A 13,056-nucleotide genomic window follows, 5' to 3' on the forward strand; every position below is an offset into this window, starting at 1 on the left:
ACAATAGTAGAGGCCTCTTTTTAAGAAAACTATTTGCATATTAGACCTTGAAACTTGAAAGTACCCTCTGTAAATTGCTTGTTAGCAGCAAATCCCCTCTTGAATCAGCTTACCCTGGGAGATTATCAGCAAGGACAAAGATTGTTTGAATGCTGAAGAGTGTTAAAGATGACCTTAGGTAAAATTGCTCTGAAATGATTTGGCTTTCCAGAAAAGAATTTAGAGGCATCTGTTTGCTTTGTATTTTTCCTTTTTATTATTAAGACATATTTCATAAGGCCTACTGCCTTTAAAAAATATTATTGGTGTTATATAATCACTTTTTGTGGCAAAAAAAATTTATTTTCAAATGGACTAGTATAAATTATATTGTTTCAGAAATTATTTGGTGTCAGTTTCACAGATCCTGTGTCCCAGCCACTATGGAAATGTCTCCAGATAAGGGGAAAAAGCTACCGAAATAGCTGTTCTCATGCAGATTTTACTCCTGTGGAAGACAAACAGTAAAACTCTATAGATAGAGAAAAGGACAGATGAGACCATTACAGATTAGGGAAAATTTTAGGAAGGAAATAAACCTGTGAGTGACAAGGGCCAGGAGTGGCATTTTTTTTTTTTTTTTTTTTTCTGATATGGGAAGGATTCACTGAGGAGGGGCATTCCAGCAGAGAGAATAAAGGCAAAGGCTGGAATGAGGAAGAACCTAGTGGCTTGGAAATTGTATTTCAAATGAGATCTCTTTTCAGGAACAATGGAAAGTTACAGAAGGCTTTCAAAAAAACAAACAAAAAGACCCCATGAGTCTCATTAAATTAATATTCAACTTTTATTGTAGGAGACCTGCCTTTGCAGTAAACAATATTTCTGTCTTGTCTTTCAGGAGCCTTTCCACCTGTCAAGGGTCAGAAGGAAGCTGTTTCCAGGGAGATGAACCTCAGCAACACGTGGTTATTTCTTATATACTCTTTTGCAGTGTTGTCAGCCTGTATGTGGTACAACATCATTGAGTATTTTTACCATTGCCTATTTTAGGAATTGACTTGGACTTGTCAAGGTCACCATAGGAGTTCAGACTTTCATGAGTGTGCATTATTTACATGTGCAAATCAGAATATATAAAAGAAGCGAAGGAAATTCAGTGGATGAATTAATATTTATCCCCCTTTGGGATATTTTAAAACTCTATTAAAATGAGGATCAGTAATATAATGACCTGCTGATATATTTTAAGAACATTTCATGTTTTAAAGAGATACATTCTACCACATATAGGCAAACATCACATTTGGAGAAGAGGAAATCATAAAAATCATCCTGAAAGACTGTCTGAAAGAAACTGTTGCCACAGGATCTACCTGGTCATTTAGTTCAAGCTCAGAATTACATCTCTCCTAGCTAGCAGTCCCTATTAGAGCAGTGCGCCACAGTGCCCACATCTCCACCCATTTGGGCTGTGGTACTAGTAGCCATGAGGGGAGGGAGCTGGAGGCACCTCCCAAAGAGTGTTTTCCCTGTTGCTTGAAGTAACAAACGTCAGTCCTTAGCACCTGACCAGGTGCAGTGTTGATATTCTCTGTGGGGAGGAACCAGTGTCCACTGAACACCTCCTGGCATAGGCTCTGATTTTATGAAGGCTAGCTCAGTCCAGCACCATGTTTACATGTGCTAATGCTTTCCTTTCCACCAGGGTAGGGTCGGGTGGGGGCATCACCCTGTTTCTCTTTTTGTATAGAAGGCATATTATAGATTGATAATTGTATTTTACAAAATGCACTTTTATCAGATGCCAGTATAGCAAATGATAGTAACATAGCCTGAAGACAAAAGTAAGCCTCGTCAGTGAGTGGGCTTCCCGGGGGCTCTCCTGTCTCTGCAATTTTGCCCACAGCTGCTGTCCAGCACCACCCTGCATTGGGCACCTCCCTGACAGGGTGACCCTATTTGTAACTAGAGGCTCCCTGCACCCCTCTTTGACATAGTATCACTAAATGCATTTGGGGATGGATGAACAAATTAACATAAAACATTTAGATGATCAATTTAAGGGAAAATAGACTAGTTCATTAGGAAAATAAGAACTAGAGCCAGACATTGGCTTCTACTGGTGACTGGTTCTCAAGTGGCTCCCCTCCATATCTGTATAGACAGCAGTGTGTTCCAGCATTATATCAAGGAGCTGCCCCTCTCAGGGTTGGTGTAACCAGGAGAGGCCTGCACAAAAGGCTTCCCAGTCTCTTCCAATTGCTTTTGAAGAGGGTAACATCAAGTTTCTGTTATTTCTAGAAAACTTTTTTTTTTTCCTTTTGGTCAGTATGTTTATGTGATGTACCTCACAGGAGAACCAAACTCTTCTCAAAAAAATGCTGGCCCTACATCAGTGTTGAAATAGAGAATGTTTTCAGTTTAGGGTTGTAAGATTAAGATCTAATAAGTCCGTGGTAGTTTTCTGTGATTTGAGCACTGTAGACTCCCCTGTTGTCACGAATTACACAAATAACAATTCTGAGAAGTAAGCTGTAAAATAAAAATAAAGGCTAATGTTTCTGTTTTCCAATGAACCAAAAAAAGATGTGAATTTTCCCACAGTTGTGTGGGAAAGATAAAGCAACACCAAATAAAAGCCCACAGCAGCTTCATCTTTAGGATAACTCAATATATGTGAAGGGGAAGGATGCATTAACTGAAATACCTCATTGAATATTATATTATACTATTAAAATGCAGAAGACAGTTTTGATATGTTTGGTTTGGTAACAATTGTTATAAAATGCAATTTTCTTGAAACTGAAGCATTTCATTATGTGTTCTACAGTGACAATGAGTTAGTGAGACCAGTCTCACTTTTAAGGTGTCAGTGATGATAGGAAGCCAAAGAGAAGCTCAGTGATGCTTCTGGTTGAGATCCAGCAAACATTACTTAATTACAAGATGAAATGAATTGTTCATTTGAGATATTAGCCATCTGGGGAAAGGTTGCTCACTCTTAAAAAATAGTTATGCATAGTCCTAGCTTTTAGACCTTTCCCTCATTGCAAAGCAAGTCACAGGGTAGAGTGAACAGTTCTCCTATTTTTTTAAAAAAAAAAGTATACATAAATGTGGCTTAGAGCCATTTTTGACATCGCTGTGCTCCAAAGGAACGTGACACTGTTAAATATACTGTAACATTAAACTTTCCTGTAAGATGCTTTATTTCTCAAGTGCAGTATCATTTCCACAGTCTTTATAGATGTGAGTTAATTTTTGAAAATTGATCCATGAGTTGTAAATAGATGTGTATTTGATCTACCCTGCCCCTCTTTGATTCTTTCTAATATGTTCTTTCTCTTCGTTTGCAAATGTATTTGTTTGAGAGCCTTGATAGTGCTTTCCTTGTCAGTAACTGGAGTTCACCTGCTGTACTAGGAAATATAAAGAGAAAAATCAGTGTTCTTCTATGGCAATCGGGGAAGCAGCAATATGCCACTATACAGAGCTAAATAAAAATTCCTATTTGAACTTTCTTTGTAAAATGAGATGAAAGGAGGTCATATATTTTGTCAAGGGGAAAGAAAACAAAACTATGCCAGTGTTATACCAGTGGTTCTTTAGAATCTCAGCACTTCTTGGTCTCAGCTGGACTGCCTAGATTCCCACAGGAGATAGAGTTGAGAGCTCACTGTTGGGATCCTGGCATCACCAAGAAACAGTGATAGAGCATCTGCTTGGCCACAAGCAGATTCCATGACTGCAAAAGTGACCAAGCCAGCTAGTCACTCTTAACTTCAGAAACAATTATCGGTGATGAAATATACACATGATAGATGGACTTAAAAGCAATAGAGGGTAAAGAAAAATTACAGAGTAGAAAATGATGTTTTGGAGGAGCAAACTAGTTGGTTGAGAATTTAAACAGAAGATTTTTTTTAAAAAAAGATAGCTGAGTTCAAACCTGTCATTTCATTAAGTAGTTTTTGGTTTTTGATATTCAACCAATCCTTAATTTTTCACAGTAAAGGAACTAAAGATTACTGGAAAATTAATTACTGGATACTTAATCCAGTTATAAGTCATAAGGAAGCCAAAAATCTGATTCTTGAAGGAGTTTGAAGTTTTACTTTTCATCAAACTCTTTTTTCCTTCTAGGGATGCTTGCTAATTTAAAAAAAAAATGATTTAAATTGTTTATTAGCTTTTTCTTGCCTGTGTATGTAGGACTGTTAATGAGTAGTGAAATAACATGGAAAGACAGAGAGCTATGAGGAAGAGGAAACTCCAAAGCCTGAATAATCAATGGGCTGGAAAAGGCATCCCTGATTATCAAGAATAGGTTGTACTGATATCGTTATCAGCCTTTTTATCAAAATGAGATCTTACATCACCCAGTGTAAGCTTCAGAACATCATCCTAGTGTTGCTGCCATCTGATGCTGAGGATGGCCCTTCATTCTTTGTTCATGTTGCTTACTTCTTGTGGATTTGTCTTAGTAGTGTTTTTTGACAATCACTTCTCTGAAGACTCTTCTAAACTAGTTGGTCCTGGTTATAATCATAGAATGTAGTCTTTAATCATGGGTAGTCTTCTTAGTATTCTTTTTTATATTTAAAAAGGAAATGTTTTATTTGCACTACTGAATAGGAAGAGTTAACTGTTTCTTTGTTCTTTTTCTGAAGTCACTACATAGGACTTCACTCCAGAGTTACCATTGAGTGTGCTCAGCTCTAGTCCACAAAGGATGGATAAAAATGGTTTAAAATATTTATATTTTTTCCCTTTTTTTTTTTTTGCCCTGCAGAGCTATGAGCTTTACATGTGTTAACATGCCAGGCAAAGTCAAAAAGGAGCACAGGGCAGCAGATATACTAGTTCATTTTATAAGGGGTAGAGACTAAGATGTTTGGGACCAAAACACCTACGTTGTGAAATTCTGTATCACAGAAGAGCCAGTGTACTCTGGAGCAGTTATTGCTTGGTGCTTTGTTGTAATCATTTTGCACCAGTCCCCAACAACTAGGAACTGGGCCCTAGGAAAATGCTGGAGGTGCTGATCTGTTGGGGGAAGGTGACTGTAGCCATATAGAAGATTAAATATGGGTTTTTCTGTAAAATGTTCATCTGAGGATTTTTACATTTAATATTTTTAAGACAGTTTAAAGAGCAAAAAAATATTAAGTGTATTCTAATTGCAAAGTATGCACACATTTTGAATGGCTTTATTTTTATTGTGTAAAACTGTTGGACACATGACTGTGATGCACAAATTCTTTACATGTAAAGAGTCTATGCATTTTACAGTAACTTATTTTATGATTGGGTAATGAGACAGTTATACTTTAAACTGCCATTATTTTTGTTAATTGCTTTCATTTTCTTTACAGTTATTACAAAGTTGTATTTATTTTATACAGATGGATTTTCATTTTCCTGATGCTGTAATGTTTACTTCAACTTGTTTGACCTTTCTTTGTATATCTGCATGTTGTAATGTATGAAAAGAATGAATGTAAAGGCTGTGGCAACTGTAATTAATTTTTGTAAAGGGCTGGTCACACATGGATCTGATTTATGAATGCATTCGGGATGATTTTAATAACCAGGTTGCATTTTCAGAAATTTAGACATGAACACCAAAAGAAGCATTTTCTTAGCAAAAATTAATAGCTGGTTCTATTTTTTTTTTAACCTAGAGAAAATAAAGTTGATTTTTTCCAAGTACAGTGCTTTAATTCTTAGCAGTGGGGATGGTCTGTGTCATACTGGAGCTCTTTGGGCATTAATACCTATAGACCTGTGCTTAGGGCCCCTCCTGCAGTAGCATGCTGAGAAGAACAGGCTGAAACATCCAATGAGAAAACTCTGAACCTCCTTCCCTGGGTCAGAGGGTCTAACCTCTCCTCTTCATTCTCCAGGTGTGCCAATAAGTGTTTAAAGGTCCACTATCTCAGAAAAAAATATATATTCATATATGTTACACAAATTTGTTATAAATTTTCCTGATAGCAAGGATGTGTAACACACACACACAAAAAAAAAACAAAATAAAATATAAACATTGTATATAAACTCCACATAGCCAGTTGATTCTCACAAGATTCTTAGTTGCTTTTTTCTGAACCCTTTAGCCAACCTACAATTGCATTTCAACATGAGTTTAATTATGGTATTATATCCTACTCCACTTGCTCATCTCCCAGGAAATTTACTGTCATTCAATCTAGGATGTGATCTACTTTTAAATTCTTTCTTACCCATAATACAAGACCACTTTTTAGCTTTAGCACTAATTGTAAGTTTATATAATTTTAATAACAATTGTTTAAGAACTGCTGGCAAAACCCTGAAATTTAATGATTGGCCCTTGGGAGCCAGTTGTAGATGTCACCAGCACACCATTGCCCTATTCTTTTTGTTTCATTTTGTTTTAACTATTAATGTTGAATAAACTTCTTCCCGTTAATTTGCTCACTGTTCTGAGAAAATTTCTATTATTGACCCTAGCAGGGGATTGAAGGGTAGGAAAAGCATTAAGATCAGTCCTACCACATGAGCTTTAGATTTTGAGGAATCTGACAAAAGCAAACTTTGCCTGAAGTACAGGGGAAGTATATAGTTCTCAATTTGGCTTTAAGCTTTCATTTCTCAAAGTAAAGTAATTGTGGTATAGGCATCTCTAAGATTTTGTTTTAAGCATATAAAACCTCAGTTGTTCAGTTCCTTGTAGAATATGTTTGATCCCACTGAAAATTTTAAATGTTTTAAAATATTTTGCACAATCTACCAAATAAGTTCAATAGTTACAGTTCAGTCTACCTCTTTTTTCTGGCTGGATTTAGGCTACTGTTTTGGTGAAGTTCTAATTTCTTTTCCCCCAGACGTATTTTATGTAGAAGACAGAACAGATTGGGGGCAGAGGTGGAATGCAAATTTAAAGCACCCAGAGATCTATCGCTGACCAGCCCTATTCCTCATGAGTTGGAGTGGGGGGGGGTTGTTTGTAATACCCACTTAATATGAAAATGTTCGTTTTTAAAATGTTTTTTCCTGCTGAAAAAAAAATGTATTTTTAAATGGAAAAACAGAATCCTCTTTTGGCTCTAAGAAGTCAGCTGTGTGAACAGGCGTGACCATATCATAACATGCTGATATGATAGAAATCAATAAATTTTTACCTCTCAGGATTTGGTAACATTGTTCTTAAACTCTTATAGGCTTGAGGGGAAAAACAAAAAACAAAAAAACAAAAAAAACCTAAGTCTCTACAGTTTCTGTCAAATGGAACCAGAAATAAGAATGGATCTTGGGAGGAGGGTGGGATGACCACTGGAAATGAGGCAGGCCCCTTTCGTAATCAGAATACTCTTAGTTAGGTATGATTAAACCTGTTGTGCATAGGGAAAGACAAGACAGTGTTTTCTGCTAGAAAGCATGGACCATATTGTGGGGTGCAGACCTGGTCTCAGAATACTTTTTGCTTTTTAGGTGTCAGACTCAATGGAGCTGGAGATGAGGCTCCCACTCATTACTTACCTCAGGTGGGAGAGGACTCAGTCATGCTTGTGATTATAGCAGCTTAGCAGTGTCATGATAAAACATAAGGCTGAGCTACTACCACTAAAATATCAATGGTTGCATCTTCATCACTTTGTTTCATTTTTTATGCAAAAAACTCCTGAAAGTCTATCTGCAGTTTTCTATGGATCTACACTCAGCTGATGGACGGTTGAGGGAAAAGAAAATAGATACTTGGAATGAAAGGGAGAGATCAGAAGAGCTTGAAGTGCCTGGAAGAAGAACCCAGGAGTGTTGGAAGACAAAGGGAAGGCCAGAAGCTGCTGTCCACAAACAGATGCATACACAGAGATTTTTAAGGAGTATTCAAACTCATGGTTGTCAAGAAAATCTACTTCCATGTGAACTCTTAAGCGTGCCATTCCTGAACATCACTCCTCATCTCTGAGAATCCTCCCATTTCAGATAACTGCTCCCCATTTATAGGAGAAAGGCATACCTCCCAGCCATTCAGCAGTCCCTCCAGGATGCTCAACAAAGGAACAATTCAAAATATCGATGACACAAATGATCCTTTAAACCAAGGCATCAGTAGGCCACAATAGAACTTTTTGTCATTCCCCAATTTGTACACATTCTAGTAAGGACAAAGGATGGCATTAGAAATGGGGCATGTGGGCCTGTATTGGATGTGTTGAATTCTGATAGCTTTAGTGTGAGCCAGTGAGAGCAAGGATAGCTTGGAGCTCCCAAAAGCATAAAGCAGAAACTACCGAGACTTCTTAGGGCATTGGGCCAAGACTGGCATGGTGACACTTTGATGCTTTCAATGTTGCATTCCTTTTGTCACAGGGTCAGTCTGATTCAGTTTGGGAGAGTCTATGAAAGGAGAAAGGACGTAAATACCCAGAGGCCTGGTTCATTGGGAGCCATCTTTGAAGATCAGCTACCACAGCAAAGCATTCCTTAGCTTAGAATAAAGACCATCAGTTAGGTCTAGAAGTTTCTGTGCTCTGGTCAGTTTGCCCATAACTTCCATTAAATGAAAATGTTGAGTTTCCAAATACTTTAAGAGGATTAAATCTGTTGTACTATCACTCAATCAAAGGACACCTATCTAAGAGAGGTTTTGTTTGAGAGTAATCTTTATTTTTTACACTGATTGATGCATGGCTCATTGGTCTTTGGGATTTTGGAAGTAGTAAACTTCAGAAATTGCCTTGTTTTTAGAATGGCACATTTCATTCTGGTATAGTTTTGATCAACTGCTGGTGGCATCGAATGGCATGGGTAATTGATAGAATTGTGAAGACTAGAAACAGCATTTCTCATTCAAATGTTTACCCTAAACAGCAGATTTGCCTCACTTCAGGTTTCTGTTTTTAGTAAATAACAATTAAATGACAAGGACTAAGTATACTTTTTAAGGGGTGATGAATCTAAAAACTTCTTTAATGTCCTCTTCCTCAATTTTAAAAGTAAACATAATAGTCCCCAAACCCTAAAGGATAATTTTTTATGTTTGCCCTCAGCTGTTGCAGAGCTACAGTTAGCCATTAAAAAAAAAAAAGTCTAAATCATGATTTATCATGATTTTAACTTTTTGAATGTGGAAGTGAAATGCATTTCGTTTTTGACTTTGCCTGGTGCGGTACAAGATAAAAAGAATGCCTTCGTTTCAGACTAAAGGGAATAAAGATTTCAATCTCAAAACAGTTCCTTTTATTTCTGATTTCCAGGTATAAGACTGGAAGTGGTTAATAAATTCTAGGTCATGATTGCATCTAGGGCTCGAGTGTCTTATTACACCATTCAATTCAAGGTCTTATCTTAGTACAAGCCCAGAGAAGAGCAGCAGAACCACTTCCCCAGCTCTTTTTATTTTTTATTTTGAGATAGGGTCTCACTAAGTTGCCTAGAGCCTCGTGTAAGTTGCTGAGGCTGGCCTTGAATTCAAGATCCTCCTGCCTTACCCTCCTGAGTTTGCTTGTATTACAGGCATGTGCCACCGGGCAGATAGGACATTAGTACATTTTGCTGTGTGTCGGCCCAGGGGCTGTGTTTATCCCACCCCCACTGAGTTTAATGGAATGTAAATTATTCCCATACACAACTGTGCCTAAACTCCAACCTAATTGTATCCCTGCCATATAAGCTATTAATGTCACATAAGCTTTTAGGAACTCTGGGTCCTTTGAGTTTCTAAGGTAGACAGATATAATCAGCATAGCCAAGCTCCTAACCCTGCACACTCAGACTGTATCTGATACACCCAGGGCCCAGACAGCATCAAGAAAGAGCTCTGAGGTTGGAGAGGCAGTTAGGAACGTGAGAAGAGGGCATAAAGAGGAAATAGGATCTGCTAGACAGAAGACATTACATAGTCTTAATAGAGACCTATTTTTGCTTCTGAGACATGATGTCACTGGTGAAGACCTTGAACTAATTATCAAAAAGGAGGGAAATGTAATTTCTAGTGTTTGGGAGCTATCCACCAGATGATGGTTCTCTATGCATAATTCATAAGATCCTAAATATAAAACTGCATTGAAAGCATCCTAAAGCTTCAGGAAGGTGAAAGTAATATTGAACTGTTTTCTCTTTCTAGTTGCATAAGTCTCCAAAGTTTATATCTCAAGAATTGACATTTTATCTTCCAGTGTAAGTGCTCAGTGTTCGCTTCTTAGGAAGTGGGGTATCAGAGGAAAGGGGCAGATCAGAATCAAATATTGTTTATGGTTGTCAAGGTATCATGGTAGACTACAGAAGAATCTGAGGCAGAGCTAGGTCTGCAGATGAGCTGAGTGGTAGGAAGAAAGAGGTGCTGAGAACCTCTAAGGGCCTGTGATTTCCCCAGCCCAATGCTCAGCAAGTTGCCAACCCACCATTCACAGAATACCTGAAGAGCAACACCAGAAGGTGGGGATTCTAGGAGGGAGGATGCAGGGTGAAGTCAGATTATAGAAATGGTGTTTTAGAAGAGGTTTGGAACTGCTCAAGCCATTGTACAGTGGGGAGCTTGCCTTGAACCACCACTCATGGACCCAGAACTTCAGAGTGTGTTGGCCTGAGATCAGGAATAAACTGGAGAAGTATTTAGAGCTGAATAGCCAGAGGGCCTGGTGGGTGGAGAGGCACACAGTCCCAGACTGATTTATTCTCCACTAGGCCTTGAAAAAGGAAGGTCAGGAACAATAGCAGGGCCACCTCTCCAGCCCCACTAGAGGCACCAGGACATTCTAGCACATGCAAGAGCCTCTCATTTGTTAGAGGAGGAATGACAGGCAGTGATATAGGTACTAAGACTGAAAACCACAGCCAGGAAGGAAGTGAGAGGCTTTGAGCTACTGAGGGTTTTTGTTCTGGGCTGCGGAAGCAGGAGAGCACTAGGCCTAACCAGCAAATGGGAACTGACAAGCTCAGACCCACACATCTCAGGGCAGTGCGCATGCCTGCTGGGCCCAATGGTGAGTCCACATGATGAGGCTCATTTCACCTAGACAGTCCCCTCACTGGGTGTAGCTAAGATCCTAACCCCACGTGGTCAAACTTCATCGGTTATATCTAAGGCTCTCAGATGGTAGCAAGAAAAAGCCTGGAGGTGAGAGGAGCAATCTTCACCCCTGCACCCCACCTAGAAAACAGCAAGCCAAGGACAGCCCTTCCCATGGCTCAGGTCCTGGGACCTGAAGTCTCAGTTCCTCACCCCACCTCCACCACCTGCTCAGGTGTCTGCTGTATGAATTGGTGAGGATTGGTGAAGGGTTCAGGATATTATTTTTATTTTTTGTAGATGGATATAATATATTTATTTTTATGTGGTGCTGAGGATCAAACCCAGTGAGTGCCTCACAGTGCAAGGCGAGTGCTCTACCACTGAGCCCCAGCCCCTGCCCCCGGTTCAGAATATTCTCAATGAATATTTTTCCTCTGATGTGGGGGTGAAGTAAAAGCCACTTGGTTCTAGAAGCTTCTGTGCCTTTCCTTGATTGGCACTTTTTGGTGTGTGCTCTGCCCTCTGTCTTCCATGTTGATGACTCTGGTTGTTGGAGCTTCTTGTTATACTTTTGCTTTGTTTGTGAATTTTCCATGTTTATTCCTTGGGATACTAGGAGAGGGAAGTTCTGGGATCCCGCTCTATTCTGTCGCCTTTAAACTGAGGTTTAAAACATTTGAAATGAATGCATAAAAAGGCTGCTTTGTCTCATACTGTTTAGGGCTGCTATTCAAACAAAGCATATCTGAAAAACAGACATACCATTGCCTACATTCTGGCTGGGTGCAGTGGTGCGTGCCTGTAATCCCAGCAGTTGGGAAGGCTGAGGCAAGAGGATCATGAGTTCAAAGCCAGCCCCAGCAACTTAGTGAAGCCCTAAGCAACTTAGTGAGACATGGGATATGGCTCAGTGGTTGAGTACCCTGGGTTCAATCCCCAGTACAAAATAATAATAATAATAATAATAAAAAATGTGTGTGTATATACACACACACTGTATATTATATATACACAAATATACATAGCCTAGGGAGGGAAATAATTTTATTACAAAGAATGAGAAGTTTTCTCTGCCCCACTCTATATACACACACCATTTTTGTTGTTGTTTTGTTTTTAATTTGCTGTACTGGGAATTGAACCCAGGGCCTTACATGAGCTAGGTAAGCGGCCTCCCACTGAGCTACATCTCCAGTCCTTTTTTAAAATATTTTTTTTCTAGTTGTCAATGGACCTTTATTTTATTTATTTATATGTGATACTGAGAATTGATCCCAGTGCCTCACACATGCTGGGCAAGTGCTCTACACTGAGCCACAACCCCAGCTGCCCCCGTCCAACTCCTTTTTATTTTATTTTGAGACAGGGTCTCCCTAAGTTGCCCAGTCTGGTCTCCAACTGGAGATCCTCCTGCCTCAGCCACCCAAGTAGCTGGAATTACAGGCATACACTACACTGCTAGGCTATTTCTTTGGACAGGCTGAGAGACTTCCCAGATGAGCTGAGATTTCGATTGCTGCTAGAAGGAAGGGCAAAGGCTAAGTGGGGAGAGTAATGCTGCTTATGTGGTTTTGATAATTTCCTCAATTTCCACTCCTTAGAAAATGCTCTACACAGAGGGGAGGGCAGTGAGCCTCCAGGAAGATCCCCCTTGTGAAAGGCTGGGGCCTCAGAACACTTCACAGGAGTGGCGGCAGTTGTGACAAGAGTCCACAATGAAACAGGAGCTCTCTTGTCATGAGAAGAATTCACAGAGGCTGGGCGAGCCTGTGCCAGGGGTGCTGAGTGGGAAAACCAACTCTGGGGGAGGGAGTGGACCAGCTGGCCCCTAATGCCTGTCCCCCACCAGCTGTTGTCACAAGGACCCTGATGAAAGCTCCTACTGAACCTGCATTTTCTGTTGTGCTCAGAGGACAGAAAAAAACAGTAAGTTCAGCTTGGCCAGAGGACAGAGTTCACTAACTCTCATCACTACAGAGCATCGAACCCCTGGGCAGGACCGCCATGTAGTCTGTGTGCTGCACAAACTGAAAATGTGGAGGCCCTGGTTCCGCATAGTAAAATTTCAAGAC

General features: G+C 39.6%; 1 protein-coding gene across 1 annotated transcript in view; it reads left to right on the top strand.

The window, feature by feature from the left end:
* Positions 1-7,157, top strand: part of Lpgat1 (lysophosphatidylglycerol acyltransferase 1) — a 64,588-nt gene extending 57,431 nt beyond the window's left edge. The window contains 1 exon segment of the mRNA XM_048809422.1: positions 878-7,157. Within this exon segment, the coding sequence (XP_048665379.1) occupies positions 878-1,032 (155 nt within the window). The 3' untranslated portion in view covers positions 1,033-7,157.
* Positions 7,158-13,056: the final 5,899 nt, after the last annotated feature.

The sequence above is a fragment of the Marmota marmota genome, unplaced genomic scaffold (genome assembly GCF_001458135.2).
Source record: "Marmota marmota marmota unplaced genomic scaffold, marMar, whole genome shotgun sequence".
NCBI classification, from domain to species: domain Eukaryota; kingdom Metazoa; phylum Chordata; class Mammalia; order Rodentia; family Sciuridae; genus Marmota; species Marmota marmota.